The following is a 21,551-nucleotide window of genomic DNA, read 5'->3' on the forward strand; positions in this document are numbered from 1 at the left end:
AGATGGGCATCTACTTTAAGTATCCCCAACCTTGGTAATTTTCTTGGGCTTCCTACATGTTGGCATAAAGTGCCCCTGTGAGAAGGTAGAGAGGAGGAGAATCTTTGATTACAGAGCAAGCATCTTTCAATAAGAAGAGACTGGCTCTGAGAGGTGACAGTAAGCACAGGGACCTGGCTTCAGGTAGCACCTTCTCGGCCATTCTTTTTCAAGGGATAGGGAGTTGTGCCAAATTAACTGACAAAGCCCATCACACTACCTTGTAGACTTTATGGATGATGCAAAGTTTTACTTAGTTTGCTTTTAGTTTTTTTTTTTTTTAAAGATTTTATTTATTTACTTGACAGAGAGAGATCACAAGTAGGCAGAGAGGCAGGCAGAGAGAGAGAGGAGAAAGCAGGCTCCCTGCTGAGTAGAGAGCCCGATGCGGGACTCGATCCCAGGACCCTGAGATTATGACCTGAGCCGAAGGCAGCGGCTTAACCCACTGAGCCACCCAGGCACCCAGTTTGCTTTTAGTTTTAAGTGACTCACATCTCAAGGATGGATAGGAATTAGTTGATTTAGCAACTTACTCTTTTAGCATGGTCTACAGGAAAAGATGATATTTAATAATTTAAGAACTGTTTTTTAAGACTTCATTCAATTTTCTGTTAATGCAACTAGATTGTTTTGGGGACTTTTAGTTTATGTGTATTTGACTTTTGTAAATTTTCTTATGCTTAAAAATAATACACATTTGTCATAACAGATATAAAAATATCTGTTATTTTTAAATAACAGATTTATTTAATAACAGATTATTAAAATGCAGAACCCTGTTTCCAGTTTCACTTGTAGATCTTTTTTGTGTATCTGTACATACCATAAATTCATTGATTCTACAGTGCATTTATTTTATTACTGTGTTCTGACATATCTGAAATTGTGATGTGTCCTTCAATTGCTGTCCACTAGGTGGCAATCCTAGTGGAGTTGACTTCCTAATGGGAAATTAGGCCATAGCTGTTCATATTATTTTCACTTCATTTGAGTTATATTCCTTGTTGGTACTGTATGGGTTGAGTTTGATTGTTGTTACAAATATCTTGAAAAGAATGGCACTATGTGGTTTGTCATTAAAACAAAAAGTCTGCAGAAAGGTACAGAAAAGGCAGCAGGGTATAAATTTAACATGATTGAAGCAAATATTCATTGTCGGAAGGATAACCACAGTTATAGTTCTCTGCAAAGTAAAAACCAAGTGCTTTATAGAAACAAGAAGGGGAGCTATTTTATGAATAAATGAAGGTATGCTGCATTTTATTCCTGGAACATGCAAAAGCATTTCCCATGACAAGGCAGGAGAAATGATCATATCCTGTGGATAGGTGGTTGATGTGATCAGTTCACATACCATATAGGAAGACTATTGTGTCAGAGCTTTAACTGTTTGCATCTTATAAATTTATTGAATTTGGTGACTTTTTATATGTTTATTCAGTGTCTTGCATCTATTGAGACAGTCATTTGATCTGTTAATGTAACATTTTTTTTTCTGTTAATGTAGCATTTTATGTTAATATATCTTCTGATGTCAAACCATCCTGTATTTCTGGGAAAGCAACTTGCTATTTTCTCTTTAAATTAATAGTTATCTTATGGATATCTTTTTACCTTAGTGTGTATAGATTTACCTCATTCTTTTTAATGGCTCCATTGTTTTTCTATTGTATGTGTTTTTTAAAGATTTTGTTCATTAGGGAGAGAGAGCAAGCATGAGTAGGGGATAGAGAGAAGAGGGAGAAGCAGGCTCCTTGCTGAGCAGAGAGCCCAATGTAGGACTTGATCCCAGGACCCTAGGATCATGACCTGAGGTGAAGACAGACACTTAATGGACTGAGCCACCCAGGCGCCCTATTGAATTTTTAAAAAATGGTTGCTGTGATGATGTGCACGATTTCCAGCTTTTGCTATTAAAAACAATGTAGCAGGGAACACCTTTCTACATATATCTTAATATACTCGGGCTAGTATTTCTATAGGACAAATATCTAGAAATTTGAGTTTTCATTGTTTGATAACATGGAATAATGTAAAGTTGATTTTAAAAAAGTACATACTTGGTTTAGAAATGTCAATCATCACTGGAAAATATACCAACATGTTAATAGTGGTTTGTCTTTGGAGTGATGGGTTTATGTATGATTAAAGAAAAAAACTTCAGTGGTAGAAATGGAATGAAGTTAAAAAAAACTAAATGCTTATGAAATTAAATACTACTACTTTAGAAGTCCTGGAATTATGAGCACTTGGGAGGATAGGAACTGTTGTGGCTCCCAGATAATTCATCTAGCATAATGCAAAATACATGAAGCAATCTAAATGATGTTTTTGAAGTAAGTTGAATTGATTTTGGAATTTAACGGAGAAAAAAAAAAAACTTCTTGCCAATTCTTTTTCAGGGTTTTTTGATTAACTCAAAACCAGAGAATGCCTGTGAACCCATAGTGCCTCCACCACTCAAAGACAATTCATCTGGCACTTTCATCGTGTTAATTAGAAGACTTGATTGTAATTTTGATGTAAAGGTAATGTTTGTTTTTTTCCTTTTTGTTACTTTTTTTTAGTTTATCTACCTTGAATTCTCCCTATTTCAAAAAGGCTTTAAAAGTTTTACAGAATTCATCCAGATTAAAAAAAGAAGGTGAGGATGAAAGGAAAATAGGAAGTTGGTGAAGGCAAACAAGACAGGAACAGGTTTAAGTTTTTATTCATCTGCTACAAAATTGACTTTAAACTTTTAGCAGCCAGTACAAAAAGGGGGATAGCTCACAATTTATAGTTTTTACAACACTGTAAATAAATTGACAAGAATAAAAATGATTGCTATTGCTTCTAAGGATTTTCACATGATTATTGGGAATCTTGAATCTTTAATATTAGAATATTGCTTGATCTAATCTAGGAATGGAAACATTAACCTTCAGTTTTATGCCTTTACTCTTCCATTACCAATACTACACGTATATTTATGTTGACAATGGGATTTCTCTTTTGCAATAAGATAACACTGTCACCTGTATGAAGTTTGTCTCCCTGGTGTGGGTTAGGTCAGATAGTAAAACAAAGTTTGACATAGGACTTCCCTCCCTATCATCAATGCTGCTCTAAAGGTTTTTGATACCTCTAATGCTGTCTTTGCAAATCTGGCTTTGGATGGTCTTGGCCGAAGAGCCACACTGAGGTTCGTATAAAAGCCTTGTTACTTTTACCGAACCACCTCAGACTTGAGTGTCATGTAGTTTCTTGTGTATATCTTAGAGAATAGACATGGGATATTACTTCATGGACTTGACATAGCTAAGATCAAGATCTTAGATGATTTGTTCAGTAGGAACAGACCCCTGCCAGTCTCTGCTCCTTGCATTTCATGAAAAAAATGGCATTTCCATAATAAACTTATTAAAGGAATAAAATAAATAACTGTAGAAGGGTTTGGAAATGTAGAGCACTTTGTAAATGATAGGTGGTGTTACTGCTATATCATTTCCAAATCTTAGTTCTTAGTTGCCTTTAAATGGGAAATAAATTAGAAATTGAAGTCAAATGTAGATTTCTTGCTCTTCAGAATTATGTCTTTTTTTATAGTAGTTTGAATTTAAGCCATTTTAAGATTTGATCTAGAACTAAAACTGTAATAATTGCAGATTGTTTCAACAAAAAGGAAACATTATTATAATATTTCATTCGTTTCTTGCTGCTGACAAATTAAAAGTAAACTAAAATTTGCTGATTCTAAGGTTTATTGCATTATTATGCTATGTAATTTATGGCTCAGTCTGGTCTTAACTAGAAACTACAATACTTTTTTTTTTTTTTAAATAACTTTTTCGTTGGGGATGGAAGGTGGTTCACTGCAAAATTTAAGGAAATACTGTCATTGAATGTTTATTTTTCATGGTGAAAACACAACTCTGGAATGAATATGTAGGCTTATTAGACCTCCTGTCCCTTGAGTGGATCCTCATCATGAGTCTGAGTGTTTCTGATAGAATTTTATGATTAGCTATACTCCAGCAACTCTCTTCCTACTTCCTGCCTTGAATTTTATGCTGCAGCCATACCCCCTCCTTGAAGTCTCTTGTACAATGCTGACTACACCTTTGTGCCTTTATATATACTATTTCTTCTGTTCAAGATCTCTGTCCAAGGTGACATTTAAGTGCTAGCTGAGGATGTTATCTTTCCTGGAAGCCTAACTTTTCTTTCTGCCCTCTCTGATAGAATGAATCATTTTAGCTCAATGTGCCACTCTTCTACTTTGTAAATATCTCCTTTACTGTTTATCACATTATTTTTTATTATATATATGTTTTACTTGTGAACTATGTTTAGAGTTCATGTTTTAATTATAGTTATTACCTAATTTGTATCATAGTGCATAGTAGAAGAGCAATAAAGTTTTGTTAAATCAAGCTATATAGTATAGTAGTAAGCCTTCTTCTTATGCAGATGATGCATTGTTTTAAAAAACATGTACATGTAAAAATGTTTAAATTGAGGATTCTCATTTTAGAAAGAGAAATATTAGAAATTTTCCCATTATACCTCACTGTAGATACAGTTTTAATGAGTAAGATTGTAGTCTGTTGTACATGTTTTAAACTCTGTTGTCTTTCCTTCACAAATAAACAACAGAGTGTATTATAGCCATTTAAAGCTAAAGAGTCCTTACTCATGTTTTTCCCAATGGTTTCTGTCTTGTCTCAGTTGTGTTAAAAATATGAGACCTCAGTTTATAGAGAAGACACATTGATTTTAATGAAGGTGTGGAAATAGTCTGCATACATTTGAGTCCCATTTTTTTTTTTTCATTTGAAATACAACTTTATTCTGTTTCTCAACTAAAAAGAATGGGAATGACAGTGACAAATTAGATTTTACCACTGGATATTGTGATGTGACTATAGCAGTCTTTTATCTGAAACTCAGAAAGGACACAGTTGCATTCTAAAACAGCCAAATATGCAGTTCCTAAAAATGAAGGTACTTTTAAAACTGCCACATTCACTCTGAAGCCCATTCATCACCTCCAGCATCCCCAAGATTAAGCACAGGTACTGTTCAGCTATATAATAAAGTGGCAAACATGCTGCACCACTGACATCACAGGACAGCTGCCTATAAAACTGGACTTCTGGGGGCACTTGGGTGGTGCAGTGAGTTAAGCTTCCAGCTCTTGGTTTTGACTCAAGTCCTGATCTCAGAAATCAAGCCCCATGTCATGCTTCTTGCTCAGCATCAAGTCAATTCGAGATTTTCTGTCTCTCTCTCTCAGCCCCTCCCTCTGCTCACTCATTCTCCCTCTTTCTCAAATAAATAAATCTTTTAAAAAATCCAAATAAACTAGACTTTTGAGACTGTACATTCCCACCGGTCATCATCCTCATCCAGGCAAACAGTTGTCTAAGCAACTTCTAGATCATGCTTATACTGTGTTGCCAAAGCTAGGTCCCTGACAACCTCTGGTGGGGCAAGAGCAGGCATGGCGACAAACTCCAGGTTAGGGTCTCAAGTTAGTTTTATAGCAGACACAAGAAAGGCTTTTCAAAGTTGTAGTCAATTCTTTTGGCAGAAATGTCACAGTACTACAGGTTCTTCTTTGAGTGGAAGACAATAAATTCTGAGTTAACTTTCTTGTTCTTAACATCTACTTTGTTGTCACACAGCCCCATGGGGATGTTCTCACAAACTTGTACCATATCTCCATGCCAGTTAGGTGCATTCTTGTAAATAACTCTTGATGTTACATCAAACATTATAATGGCACGCTGGGCCTGGATGTAATAGCCATCTCTCAGCCCACCAAGTTTCTTCTGACCAGCCATATCCCCTGCATTGAACTTAATAGGTCCTCTGTTGGTATGGAACATAAGAGGACGGACCTCAACATCCAAGGTGGCTATGTACTTCTCAAGTTTATCAGTCAGATGATGTTTCACAAATATAGTTTTTCTAGTACCACCATCACCAACCAATACAAGTATGAATTGGACTTGGGATTTTCCCTGGGCAGCTATCATGTTATTGCTTCCAGAGGTGTCTCTGATTGAGCTGAATCTCATTTTTATTGTTAGCCGTGTGATCTCAGGCAAGTTATTTTACCTGTGGCTCGATTTCTTTATCTGTAAAATAGGAATTGTAATGTTTCCTACATCATAGAACTGTTATGAGGATCAAATGAAATAATCAATGTTAAATGCTTATCAAACAGTGCCTTGCACACAGTAAGTAAGCAGCAGGTATTAGCCATTGATGTTTTATACTTCTTGCCATTGGTGTAAAATAGATTAAGAATAAAGGTGGCAAAGATACTGATTGTATTAGGCCTAGAAGTTTCTCATAATCTGCTGTTAGCAAGATGGATAACCAGGAAGGCCGTGGTATAATTCAGCGTGAGTCCTAGGGCCTCAGAACCAAGGGAGCTGGGAGCTAATGGTCTGGAGTCAAAAGGTCCAAGAATCAAGAGCTCTGATGTCTCAGGGCAGGAGAGGTGGATATCAGGAAGATCATCTATTTGGGCCTGCAACAAATTGGATGATACCCACTCACATTGATAAGGGTGGTAGATCTTCTTTAGTCTATCAAATCAAATGCCAATCTCTGTGAGAAACCCCTCAGAGACACACTCCAAAATACTGTTTTACCAACTCTGGCATCTCTTAGCCCAATCTTGTTGACACATACAACTAACCATTACACTGACCTTTTAGAAACTAAATTATTAACTGATAAGTCACACTATGGTGCAGTAACTCAGTGACAGTTGAGAGTGAAATTTCTAATGTGGTTTATAAAGGACAGTTTAGTTATGGCAGCATGTAATGTATAAAATATAAGTTTCATGAATACACCAGAGTAAGAAGTACAGATCACCTATTGAGGTACTATGAAGTAGGATACATTTATCATAGTTAGTGGAAAAACAATTGGAATCTCATCCCAAAGCGGAATTTCTTTTTCTAAGCGTAGTCATGGGTTGATTGACTATTAACTTTATTAGTTATAATCTTCAGATCAAAACCTATGACTGTATTTTCTGGGCTTCCAAATTGATGATTATATATAGTTTTTTTTTATTAGGTATGTTATAGAACCTAATCATTTAGAATGTATATTACAGTACTTCTCTGAATTGAAAATAAATAGCTCTTTATAAAATAGGGGCTCATTCATATATATCTACAGTTCCGTATGAATACATTGACTTAAGAAACCAGTTAAAAAAAAATATCTTATTACTGATGTAGCATCCTGGGACCAAATACTAAAAATGCTTAATTCAGCCCCATGCAGAATGCAGCAGTTGACAGTAGTTGCAAGGTCATGCCTCCTATTGAAAGTGATACCCAGATTATCTCAATGAGAATTAGCTGTACTTTACAAAGCTTTCCTTGGGTGAAGGGGCACTTTTTATTGTGGAGAGCAGAAGGGAAAAGAAGAAGTAAAATTTCATCAACATCTTTCAGTAATTGTGGTGGTGGTAATCTTGGTGATGTAGTGGGTATTTCAGGGTTTACTCTTTGAAATTCTTTAGATTTTTTTTTTTTTGAAGATGAGTATTGTACTATAACTGAAGAAACCTAGACTTTTATTTCTTCCTTAGAAGTGAATGATGAAGTGAAGTGGTGTTCTACAATAAAGAAAATAGCACATTTTTTCTATACAAACTATCCCAAATGCTTTCTGACTCAGCCAATAAGACAGCCGAAATGCAATGAATAATTTTTGGAAGGTAGGAGATGGTACTGTTTATAACAATCTAAGTTAAAGATAGCATGGTTTTAACCTTTTTGTCTTCTTTTGAGGAAGTTTTGTCTTCTTTTGAGAGAAGAGGAGGCTTTTAACTTATCTTGCTCTAAAAAAATGCGGCAAAACCCGTACTTGAAATTAGTTTTTAGATATGTAGGATGTCCAGAGGGCTAGTGAGAACTGTTGATTATCCGCCAGCTGCTTATTCTGAAAACAGTCTTTTATTCATACTGACAAAAACTGTATCCTCTGAAAAATGCAGCTCTTTAGAGGAAAAGCTAAACAATGTCATTTTGTTTAATCCTTGTACAATGCTTTCTTTACTGTGACAAAATGTGATTGTTTGGGAATGCTAGTTTTTGATGACTATTTGAAGTTAAAAAACATTGCTGGCTCTGATAAAGGTATTATTACATTTTTTTAATTAGAAAAATGTAACCTCCTGAGGCAGCAGTTTTCAGAAGACTTGAATTGGTGTCCCAGTGGGAAATAAGATTTTTTTTCTTAATTTTTGTTTCAATAACATTAAAATCACTTTAAATAGAACTTTTCAGAACTACACAAATTTCTATGTCTATAATCAAATAAAGATTAGTTTTCAGAAATCTGTTCATTGCCATTGCAACCCAGGATATTTTCATCATATGGTTAATACTAAGTCAACAATTTCTTCAAAATAGTCCTCTTATTTTAATTGAACTCTAGGGAAACTTAGTAAACACATTTGGTGCAAATGCATGTACTTCTGAATTTAATTACCATTTTTTGCTCTAATAATTATTTTTGAATGATGCAGCTGCAAAGTCATATAGGCCAGTTATTAAGAGGCTAAAAGGACTTTTAGATATCATTCCTTCTACCTTTTGTTTTTGTTTTTTCCTGATGTGGATGGAATAGTGTTTGGATTGTAGATGATAAGGAATATGTTAGTACTCATTTTCTGTTGGAATGTGACTTTTATAAAACTTAGGGGGCGTACAAACCCCCTTTACCTGACTTATACCTTTCTCTCAAATCCCATATGTACTTTGCCTGTCCTGTCACTTTAACCTTCAGGAGTTTTACAAGTGCACATACGTGTTGAGTAGTCTCTCCCTTTCTGTCTGATTTTTACCATGTTCTTCATGTGGATTCCCCTCCCTTTGCTTGGTTATCTGGGCAGCCTGACCTTATTTTAGCTCTAAGATGAAGTAATTTGAAACGTTTCCATATTTTGTTTTCTTTTCCTGATTTTTCTCCACGTTGAATAGATCACTTCTTCTGTAATCCCATTTAATCACTTTTTCTTTTATATATCCTCTAATCTCTGTGAGGGAAAAGATAATGTTTTAGGTTCTATAGTTCTAGTGTCTGATACATTGTGTGGCACTTGGTGGGTGCTCAGTATTTGCTGAATTAACTAATTTAGAAAACTTTAAGGGCTTACAATTAAAACTGGATTAAGGAATAAACAGTATTCTCAGAACCTTCTGTTGGCTCCATGTTCACTTTACTTAATGTTCCTGGAAGTATTTCTAAATCTAGATACTCATTTATTCCATAAACATTTTTGTCCAGGTCCCAGTGTTTTATGAAAAATTTTAAAAATTACCATTAATTTCTTTTGGGTTATTTGGATGATTCTATAATAAACATACTATTTTTTAAAAGAAATTTTAGCATCTTATAAAATAGTCTTCCCAGTTTTCCTTTCTAGTTTTGCTTTTCATTATCTTCTTTCAGTCCTCTAGGCTGGGAGTCCCAGGATTTCACTTTTATTTCAGTAATACCAAGCAAGTAAATATGACCTTGATTAGAAATTAAACTGTAAATTATCTCAAAGTTGCTTAATATCTTTTTTTTTTCTTAAAGATTTTATTTATTTATTTGACAGAGAGAAATCACAAGTAGATGGAGAGGCAGGCAGAGAGAGAGAGAGAGAGGGAAGCAGGCTCCCTGCTGAGCAGAGAGCCCGATGCGGGCCTCGATCCCAGGACCCCGAGATCATGACCTGAGCCAAAGGCAGCGGCTTAACCCACTGAGCCACCCAGGCACCCTGCTTAATATCTTTATTTAATTATTCCTTCAAAAAGTTATTTATAGCATTTATTAATCTACTTCAGAATCATCTTTAAAAGATTCTACAAAAGTGTTATTTTCAAGGATTCTTGGGGAAATGGAAACATTTCTACCCACATACAGTTCAAACAGCTTTGTGCTGCTAGCTCATTAATTTATTCATTTGTTTCTTCTGCCCTTTAATTGATAAGCATATCTGCATTTTAATAGGTTCCTAGGGACATCTGGCTGGCTCAGATGATAGAGCATGTGACTCTTGTTCTCAGGGTTGTGAGTTCAAGCTCCACATGGGACATGGAGCCTACTTAAAAAAGTAATAATAATTGGGTTCCTTTATACACATTTATGTTTCCTTTTTAATGTTTATGCAATAGTAAAATGATAAAATACTCTTCTTTTACCAGAGAGTAATATTCATCAAAAGAAACTGAAAAAATAATAAATTACATGTACTTTACCCTAACCTAATGAAATGTGTGATACTCCTGACTTTATTTACATATCTCTTCCCCACATTCTTTTGCTTCAAAATCAAGATTTTCAGATTACTCATATATACTATAAGTAAAGGAAGTCTAGGAGGGAGGAAAGATAGGATATAAAAGAAGAGGAAAGGATGGATTATATCATTGAAATTCTGTTAATGTGAGAGAAATGTTAACTAGCACCTAGTACCATCTTATGTGCATTAGCTTTTCCCAATGTGGCCTGTAGTGATACCAAAGTAACATGGGGGAGAGAATGGCATTGGAATGGGATTTAATCTTGACAGGATTACTTGCTGTGGTAATGGATCTTATTTCAACCATTGGTTGTTCCCTTCTATAACATTTCTAGGCATATTTATCCTATAAGTAGAATTAACAGTTTTACATTGACATCTGAATCTACTAGTACTGCTCCATTCTCATCTCCATTGCTTTGATTATTTGAGTCAAAAAGAGATTCTACTTCCTAATTTCTTTTTACTTCCTTTGATGAAAAAGGAAGATCATAGGCAGATTTTGAGAGCTATCTTTATTCTCTAAGTTTTCCATTAATTTTTTTTCTATGTCTTTCCCTTTTAAGGAAAACAACTTTTTCTTCTGTGTTAGACATCTAGGCTGGGAGAAAGGGTAGTTATTGCTGGGCCAGTGTTTGAGTTACTGTGGCTTTGTGTTGACAATTCTGAAAGAAAAGGAAACCAGTTTTCCAGAGAAATTTTTCAGTTGGCATTTGGAAGCAGAGTTAGACCACATTTTCTGCAGAAATATCCACAGGAGTCCCATAGAGGTTGGACTGTGAAGTGAAGCTCCAATTTTTTCAGATTGTGCTAGAACCACCAATACCCAGTAGTGAATAGCCAGCAGGTCAGAAGACGCTAAGGTTCCAGACCCACCCAGGATCTGTTATATACTGTTTTCTTTTTTGTTTTGACTTTTTACCTTTTTATGTTTTGAAACTAGCACACACAAAATATTTATAATGTATGTATATGTAATCCAATAGTAAATGAATATTGGAATTCTCACTACTCAAGTTTAAGAGACCTGTCACTTACTGATGTTCATTAGTTAACTAATTAAATTTCATTAAAGTCTACATTAGGTAATTTTTTTAAGTTTTATTCTAACTACAGATTATATTAAATCAGTATTTGTATCTGATCTTCATAAGGGAACTTCCTATTTGGAATATTTTTATAGTAATTTCAAATGTTTTAATAGAGTGATGTTACATATATCACAAAGTGAATGCTTGTTAAAGCTGCTCATTTTCTGTCTTATATTTGAAAAACTTTGTGATGAAAAAAATTCTTTGCTAAGGCCAGACCAAACCCCAAAAGTACTGTGCATTTCTTTTCCCTCTACAGTAGATTCTTTTTTTATATTCTATTTATATATATTGTTTTATTTCTCCCTAACTTGATTCTAGCCTAAAAACCCATGGGTACTTTCTCACATCAGCTTCTTGGGAGTAGCACTTATGTTTTTTGAAGTTCTGTGTACTGAGTTTTTTTCAGTACAGTGCTTGGTGCAACAAATGAGTGAGCAGTTAAAGAAGGGCGAGTGCTCAGAGTTCTACCACTGGGTGGTGCTGAGCATTAAAGTGCTCATTGTAATTGTTCCCTCCATTACATTACAAGTGTAGTACAAGTCTGTCAGTACTTGGGAATTCTTGGTTGGCTCACAGTAAGTGCAGAGTTGTCTTTTGTTACACGAAAATTTCTTTCAACAAGCTTTATTTACAGTGGTAGGTGGGTTGAAATGAGCTTCTCATTCTCATTAGGATGAAAAATAATTAAGATTTGATTAGAATAGAATATGAATTCTGGCAGTATCAGAAATACCAAAATATGAATTTTGATCATATTTTTCATTTTAACATACAGTTTAACATGCATATGTAACTAGAGAATAATTTGTGGATACCTCTATTAAACTTAAATTGCAATTCTGAAAATTTATTTAGGCAACTTTCAACTGATGTGGTTAATTCTAACTGGTAAAAGTTCATTACAAAGTTTTTTTTTTTTTAAGGCATCTTCAAACTAATGACAGTATTAGGAATAGCTGTACATACAGGTTTATTTGTGTTTTCTTAACATTTCTGAGAAAAAATTATTTTTAGTTTATTCTACTCATGTCCCAGAAAAAATATTAAAACCTCATTATAAACAGCCACATTTAGAGACCTATAAGCTAAAGATTTTGACTTTGTGATGGTGTGTTGCAGAATACTATCGCTGCACTAAAAAGCACAGATTTATTTTTTGATTGCAGGCAATGTACAGAACATTAAGAACTCCTTATATAAATAGGTTTTCAACTTTTTTGACTGAGAAAGTACAGCCAAATCCACAATAAGAAATTTACTTTTATTCTTGCCCCAATACATATACAACACATAGCCTATAATAAAGTTTGATGAAATATATGAAAAATTTTTAAAAGATTTTATTTATTTATTTGTCAGAAGTGGGGGAGAGAGAGAGAGAGCAAACAAGTAGGCAGAGAGGCAGGCAGAGGCGGACAGAGAAGCAGGCTCCTGGCTGAGCAAGGAGCCCGATGCGGAACTTGATCCCAGGACCCAGGGATCACAACCTGAGCCAAAGGCAGCATCTTAACCCACTGAACCACCCAGGTGTCCCTGAAATTTCTTTTTATTAAAGTTCACCCAGGTCCACCAAATTATTTTACTACCCATAATTTTTATTACCTTCAATACTTAAAAATTGCTTTCCCGTGTACCAAAACAAAGATTGACTAAAATGCTGCCACTGGACTGGAACCTAAAATCATTTTTAAGTTTCCCAAGGATTCTAGCTTCTGTTTTATGCTATACTTGAAACAAGTAAGTATGGCTTTGCATACAAACACCAATTTTACCAGCCCTACCAAAAATGTTTTCTAATAAAATAAATTCAACTTCTCTCCAAACCTAAATAAACATATGCCATTTGTCAAAAAGTCCACTCTCTTAAAATATAACCTTATATAAGAGAGGAAATGTGCCTTTGTATCACGATAATAAATGTCATAAAGTTTCAGCATTAAAACCACATACTTTTTGTAGCAATTTTTTTTTTTTTAAGATTTTATTTATTTGACACAGAGAGAGATCACAAGTAGGCAGAGAGAGAGGGAGAGAGGAAAGCAGGCTCCTTGCTGAGCAGAGAGCCTGATGCGGGGCTCGATCCCAGGACCCTGGGATCATGACCTGAGCCGAAGGCAGAGGCTTTAACCCACTGAGCGACCCAGGTTCCCCCGTAACAGTTTTTCTTAGAACTTTTATGTACTTATTTTTTTTTTTGTAAGAGTTGAGTTCTTACCAGGTTTACTTCTCTGTTTTTCTACCACAGAAAAGAGGTAAGGGTGGGGGAAGGCTGGAATGACTACTAGTTTAGCCTACTACTAGTGAGTACAGACAGAGAGGAAGTGACATTTAACACTTAACATTAAGGAGAAAAACCAGCTAGGGTATGAGGAAGCCTATTCATGATGATCCCCAAGTCACTGGAAAAGGTCAAATCATATTTGTTACCTTTTCCTGAGAAAGCTGGGAAAATGCAAAATATTTTAGGAACATTTTTATCTCTGATGACTGAAGTAAAATTTTTGGCATGTTTTTCAGGGGGAACTAAACAAAAGATACAGGGAGCTTTTATTTTTGTGGCATACATCTTGCTGGTAGGGCTGGTAGACTTACCTTAGTTGTGATTTAGTTTGATAGACAAGTGTTTATGTGAGAGAGCTTCTTCTAGGTTTGAAATATATACAAATAAACAAGGTAGTTCCTTTCCTTAAGGAGCATAAAATATTGCATCCAAAGTACTCTAAATTTCATTTTATCATCTTTATTTTTCAAGCTGATTAACAGACTTAGTTGTTTTTTTTTTTAATTTTTTATTTTTTATAAACATATATTTTTATCCCCAGGGGTACAGGTCTGTGAATCGCCAGGTTTACACACTTCACAGCACTCACCAAAGCACATACCCTCCCCAATGTCCATAACCCCACCCCCCTTCTCCCAACCCCCGTCCTCCCAGCAACCCTCAGTTTGTTTTGTGAGATTAAGAGTCACTTATGGTTTGTCTCCCTCCCAATCCCATCTTGTTTCATTGATTCTTCTCCTACCCACTTAAGCCCCCATGTTGCATCACCACTTCCTCATATCAGGGAGATCATATGATAGTTGTCTTTCTCTGCTTGACTTATTTCACTAAGCATGATACGCTCTAGTTCGATCCATGTTGTCGCAAATGGCAAGATTTCATTTCTTTTGATGGCTGCATAGTATTCCATTGTGTATATATACCACATCTTCTTGATCCATTCATCTGTTGATGGACATCTAGGTTCTTTCCATAGCATGGCTATTGTGGACATTGCTGCTATAAACATTCGGGTGCATGTGCCCCTTTGGATCACTACGTTTGTATCTTTAGGGTAAATAAATACCCAATAGTGCAATTGCTGGGTCATAGGGCAGTTCTATTTTCAACATTTTGAGGAACCTCCATGCTGTTTTCCAGAGTGGTTGCACCAGCTTGCATTCCCACCAACAGTGTAGGAGGGCTCCCCTTTCTCCGCATCCTCACCAGCATCTGTCATTTCCTGACTTGTTGATTTTAGCCATTCTGACTGGTGTGAGGTGATATCTCATTGTGGTTTTGATTTGTATTTCCCTGATGCCGAGTGATATGGAGCACTTTTTCATATGTCTGTTGGCCATCTGGATGTCTTCTTTGCAGAAATGTCTGTTCATGTCCTCTGCCCATTTCTTGATTGGATTATTTGTTCTTTGGGTGTTGAGTTTGCTAAGCTCTTGATAGATTTTCAATACTAGCCCTTTATCTGATATGTCATTTGCAAATATCTTCTCCCATTCTGTCAGTTGTCTTTTGGTTTTGTTAACTGTTTCCTTTGCTGTGCAAAAGCTTTTGATCTTGATGAAGTCCCAATAGTTCATTTTTGCCCTTGCTTCCCTTGCCTTTGGCGATGTTCCTAGGAACATTGCTGAGGCGGAGTTCGAAGAGGTTGCTGCTTGTGTTCTCCTCAAGGATTTTGATGGATTCCTTTCTCACGTTGAGGTCCTTTATCCATTTTGAGTCTATTTTCATGTGTGGTGTAAAGAAATGGTCCAATTTCATTTTTCTGCATGTGGCTGTCCAATTTTCCCAACACCATTTGTTGAAGAGGCTGTCTTTTTTCCATTGAACATTCTTTCCTGCTTTGTTGAAGATTAGTTGACCGTAGAGTTGAGGGTTTACTTCTGGGCTCTCTATTCTGTTCCATTGATCTATGTGTCTGTTTTTGTTCTAGTACCATACTGTCTTGGTGATGACAGCTTTGTAATAGAGCTTGAAGTCTGGAATTGTGATGCCACCAACTTTGGCTTTCTTTTTCAATATTCCTTTGGCTATTAGAAGTCTTTTCTAGTTCCATATAAATTTTAGGATTATTTATTCCATTTCTTTGAAAAAAATGGATGGTATTTTGATAGGGACTGCATTATATGTGTAGATTGCTTTAGGCAGCATAGACATTTTCACAATATTTGTTCTTCCAATCCAGGCGCATGGAACATTTTTCCATTTCTTTGTGTCTTCCTCAATTTCTTTCATGAGTACTTTATAGTTTCCTGAGTATAGATTCTTTGCCTCTTGGTTAGGTTTATTCCTAGGTATTTTATGGTTTCGGGTGCAATTGTAAATGGGATTGGCTCCTTAATTTCTCTTTCTTCTGTCTTGTTGGTGTAAAGAAATGCAACTGATTTCTGTGCATTGATTTTGTATTCTGACATTTTACTGAATTCCTTTACAAGTTCTAGCAGACTTGGAGTGGAGTCTTTTGGGTTTTCCACATATAGTATCATATCATCTGCAAAGAGTGATAGTTTGACTTCTTCTTTGCCAATTTGGATGCCTTTAATTTCTTTTTGTTGTCTGATTGCTGAGGCTATGACTTCTAGTACTCTGTTGAATAGCAGTGGTGATAATGGACATCCCTGCCGTGTTCCTGACGTTATTGGAAAAGCTCTCAGTTTTTCTCCATTGAGAATGATATTTGTAGTGGGTTTTTCATAGATGGCTTTGATAATATTCTATCCCTACATTTTGAAGAGTTTTGATCAGGAATGGATGCTGTACTTTGTGATATGCTTTTTCAGTATCTATTGAGAGCATCATATGGTTCTTGTTCTTTCTTTTATTAATGTATTGTATCATAATGATTGATTTGTGGATGTTGTTGTAGTGGTGAATAATCCTTTTAATGTACTGTTGGATCCTATTGGCTAGTATTTTGATGAGAATTTTTGCATCTGTGTTCATCAACAATATTGGCCTGTAATTCTCTTTTTTGATGGGATCCTTATCTGGTTTGGGGATCAAGGTGATGCTGGCCTCATAAAATGAGTTTGGAAGTTTTCCTTCCATTTCTATTTTTTGGAACAGTTTCAGGATAATAGGAATTAATTCTTCTTTAAATGTTTGGTAGAATTCCTCTGGGAAGCCATCTGGCCCTGGGCTTTTGTTTGGAGATTTTTGATGACGTTCAATCTGCTTACTGGTTATGGGTCTGTTCAGGTTTTTTATTTCTTCCTGGTTCTCATCATTTTGTATCAAGAAATACTATAAGAAGCAGCCCTACTTCATTGTATTTATCTTGATGTAGCTAACATTTTAAAAATTATTTGTCCTACTAGAAGGGTCCGAAAATAGAGATATTTGCAACTTTATTTTTTATCTTGGTTTAGTATGTATGTTTGCAGTAGAATCGTTTCACTTGTTCTTCTTACTGGAGTAATCATCACAATGAATTCTAAACAGTTGAATCAGGTAGCATATACCTTCAGGACAGCTAAACCCCATGATTCATCCCTCCATCCATCTAGCCAGCCCGCAGGTTTTTCTGAGCACTGGTTTGTGTGTATTTGCCACCAGTATGCGAAGTTGGTAAAGAGTCTCTTCAGTCTTTTGCTCATTTTTGGGGGGGGGGGGTTCTTATTAATAAGTTTTGAAAGTTCTTGATATATTCTGGCATATAAGCCCTTTATCAGATATGCATGGTGCAAACATTTTTTTCTAGCCAATGGCTTGTTTATTCTTAGCAATGTTTTTCAAAAAGAAGAAATTCTTAATTTTGATGAAACCTGATTTTTTTTAATGAATTGTGCTTTTGTTTTTATAAATAAGAAATATTTTCCTTCCTGAGGTCACAAAGATCTCTGCTTGTATTTTTTTCTAGAAATTTTTTTGTGTTATGTTTTAAATTTAGGTCTAAATGGCTCTTTTTTAGTTAATATTTGAATTTGGTGCAAGTGATACATCCTGTTCTTTGTGTGTGTGTGTGTGTGTGTGTATGTGTGTTAGTCACCATACATCAGTATTCTTTCTTTTTGTGTGGGGGGGGGGCATCTAATTGTTCTAGCACTGTTTTTTGAAGATTGTCCCTTTTTTTTCATTTTTTAAATTGAAGTATAGTTGACACATGCTACATTAGATTCAGGTGTACAACATAGTGATTCGAACTCTGTGTTATACTATACTTACCACAAGCATAGCTACCATCTGTCACAAGTATACAAGAGTATACTTGTATACTTGTATACAAGAGTATACAACACTCTCACAATACCATTAACTGTGTTCTCTATGTTGTACTTTTCACCTCGTGACTTCTTCATTCTTTAACTGGAAACCTGTATTTGCCATTCCTCTTCACTCCTTTTTGCCTCTGACAACCACCAGTTTGTTCTCTGTATTTATGCTGTTTCTGCTTTGCTTTGGTTTTTAGATTTCACATATAAATCAAATCTTTTGGTATTTGTTTTTCTCTGTCTTTAGCATAATACTTCTAGACCCACCTATGTTGTTACAGATCTCAACATACACTTTGTTTTCTTTATTCATTCATCTATCAGAGGACATTTACCCTGCTTCTATATCTTGGCTATTATAAATAATTGGCAGTCAACATTGGGGTGCATGTATATTTTTGAATTAGTTTTTTTTGTTTTGTTTGGGTGAATACCCAGTAGCAGAATTACCAGGTTTTATGGTATTTCTGTTTTTAATTTTTGAGGAACTTATGTAGTTTTCCACAGTGGCTGCACTAATCTGCACTGCCGCCAACAGTACACTAGGTTTTCTTTGTCTCCACATCCTTGTGAACACGTGCTTTGGTGTTGAGTTGTATACTTTATATATTTTGGATAGTAACCTCTTATCAGATAAATCATTTGCAGATATCCTCTCCCATTCAGTAGGTTGCCTTTTCATTTTGATGATTTCTTTCACTCTACAAAAGCTTTTTATTTTGGTGTAATCCCAGTGGTTTATTTTTGCTCTTATTTCCCGTGTCTCAGGAGACCTATCTAGAAAAATACCAGTAAGGCCACTGTCAAAGAGATTACTTCCTATGTTTTTTTTCTAGGAGTTTTATGGTTTCAGGTCTCACATTTAGATTTTTAATCCATTTTGAGTATATTTTTGTGTGGTAAAAGAAAGTGGTCCATTCATTATTTTGCATGTAGCTGCCCAGTTTTCCCAGCACCATTTGTTGAAAAGACTGTCTTTTCCCCATTATATGTTTTTGGCTCCTTTGTTGTAGATTAATTGACCATATACTTGTGGGTTTCTTTCTGGGCTCTCCATTCTGTTCCATTGATCTATGTGTCTGTTTTTGTGCTGGGACCATTCTGTTTTGGTATTTATTGAATATTTTTATCATGAAAGGGTATTGATTTTGTCAAATGAAGTGTTGGCTGCATTCCAAAATTTTGATATGTTTTGTTTTCATCAGTTCAAAGTATTTTATAATTTCCTTGGTGATTTCTTTTTTGATTCATTGGTGAGTTAGGATGTGCTGTTTAATTTTGATATATTTGTGAATTTCCCAAATTTCCCTCGAATATTGATTTCTAACTTCATTTCATTGTGGTTGGAGAACTTTGTATGATTTTAGTACTTTTAAAATTATTGAGAATTGTTTTATGCCCTAACATCTGGCCTACCTTGGAGAAACTGCACTTGAGAAAAATGTTTATTGTAGAGTAAAATGTTTTATAGATGTCTGTTAGGTCTAGTTAGTTTATATATTGTTCAAGTCTTCCATTTCTTCATTGACCTTCTGACTTTTTCTATCCATTAGAGAAAGTGGAGCATTGAAGTTTCCAACTATCGTTGAATGGTTTCTCCCTTTACTTTTTAAATTTTGCTTCGTGTATTGTGGAACTCTTTGATTAGGTGCATATGTTTATAGTGGCTATAGCTTCCTGAAGGAAAATGGAAAATTGTCTTAGTAAGATATGGATCATGTTTTTATTTTTTTTATTTATTTTTTATTTTTTTTTAAGATTTTATTTATTTATTTGACAGAGAGAAATCACAAGTAGATGGAGAGACAGGCAGAGACAGAGAGAGAGGGAAGCAGGCTCCCCGCTGAGCAGAGAGCCCGATGTGGGGCTCAATCCCAGGACCCTGAGATCATGACCCGAGCCAAAGGCAGCGGCTTAACCCACTGAGCCACCCAGGCGCCCCTGGATCATGTTTTTAAATCCATTCTGCCAATCTCTGGTTTTTGATTGGGATATTCAGTATGTTTACATTTAATGTAATTATAAAGTAGGATTTACATCTGGCACTTAATTTGTTTTTTTATCTCTTCTGATATCTTTTTTAGTTTTTCAATTCCTGCCTTTTTTTATTGTGTTAAATGGATATTTTTAACATACCTTTTTAATTTCCTTGTTGTTTCTTCTGTATATTTTTTAGTTACTTTTGATAGTAATGGTCCTGCTATTGCAATTAACATCTTAACTTAAAACAGTGTAGTTTAGATTAGTACTAACTCGATTTAAGTAGTATATGAAAATTTTGGTTCAATATACCTTTATTCCCTACCTCTTCTATCATGCTATTGTACTATTATTGTCATACAAATTGTATCTTTATAGAAGTCTATTAACACATTATTTTTTTATGCAGCTGTCTTCTAAAACAAATAGGAGCAGGAAAGAGTTAAAAATAAAAATATCTTTGGAGACTCAATCTCCTTTCCTTTCCAAGTCTCCTGGATACTCTGTCCATATCTATATTCCCTGTGTCTTCTGTAAACTCTGTTCTCATGTCCTCTCTTTGTGTTTGATTTCTATCCTGTGTGAAGCCAAGGACCCTCTTGCAGTCCATACTTGCAGTCCACAGTCCAGCCAGCCAACCACATCAAAAGTGTGGACTGCAGGGGCACCTGGATGGCTTGGTTGCTATACATCTGACTCTTAATTTGGGCCTAAGTCACGATCTCAGGGCAGCAAGATCCAGCTCTGTGTCAGGCTCCATGCTCAGTGGGGAATTGGCTTGAGATTCTCTCTTTTTTCCTCTCTCTGTCCCTCCCCCCATCACGTGCACACGTTCTCTCTCTCTCTCTCTCTCTCTCTCTCTCTCTCAAAATAAAATAAAAATCTTAAAAAAAAATGTGGACTACAGTAATACTTAGACTGCAGGCCAGGAATGTCTGCTGCTTCACACACTGTTCTGGTCAACAGAGGGAAGAGTGCAGAGATTGAGAGAATGCATTTAGAAACTTTCATAGCAATTTCATAGAGTCATCTATATCTGTTGAATCTAATAAAAAAAAAATTAGGTGTCCTAAACAAAACAAAACATCTTTTTAAAGAGATTTATTTATTTTAGAGTGTGAGTGAGTGTACATGCATGAGTTGGGGGAGGGCCAGAGGGAGAGAATCTTCAAGCAAAATCTCTGCTGGGGGCTCGGGGGAAGCCTGAGGTGGGGCTGGATCCCAGGACCCATGAGATCACAACCTGAGCCCAGACCAAGAGTTGAGCACTCAACTGAGCTACCCAGACGCCCCAAAAAATTATCTTTATACAGTTTTCATAATACCTATGTAGTTATATTTACTGCTGCTAATTATTTTGTATAGATTCAACTTATTGGCTACTCTTCATTACATTCATTTCAGCCTAAAGGACTCCTTTTCATATTTCTTGTAAGGCCACTGGCACAGATTCTCTGTTTTTGTTCATCTGGAAATGTCTTAACTTCATCTTCATTTTATTTTCAAGATTTTATTTAATTTATTTTAGAAAGAAAGAGGGAGTGAGTGCATGGGGTGGGGGACAAGCAGACTACACCAAGCTGGACTTGGGCCTTGATCTCAGGACTCTGAGATCATGACCTGAGCCAAAATCA

At 35.5% G+C, this 21,551-nt stretch overlaps 1 protein-coding gene and 1 pseudogene across 10 annotated transcripts in view; one reads left to right on the top strand and one right to left on the bottom strand.

Moving 5' to 3' along the window:
- The window catches only part of RNF13 (ring finger protein 13), a 199,343-nt gene that overhangs the window by 113,803 nt on the left and 63,989 nt on the right, over positions 1–21,551 (top strand). For all 9 annotated transcript variants that reach the window (XM_082682215.1, XM_082682214.1, XM_082682219.1 and 6 more), the window contains one exon: positions 2,445–2,570. In XM_082682215.1, the coding sequence (XP_082538341.1) occupies positions 2,445–2,570 (126 nt within the window). The remainder of the gene's footprint in view (positions 1–2,444; positions 2,571–21,551) is intronic.
- On the bottom strand, positions 5,449–6,065 carry LOC309841181 (GTP-binding nuclear protein Ran pseudogene; annotated as a pseudogene). The gene has a single exon. The product of its transcript is annotated as a GTP-binding nuclear protein Ran pseudogene (transcript).

Source organism: Mustela nivalis (assembly GCF_964662115.1).
Source record: "Mustela nivalis genome assembly, chromosome: 1".
NCBI lineage: Eukaryota > Metazoa > Chordata > Mammalia > Carnivora > Mustelidae > Mustela > Mustela nivalis.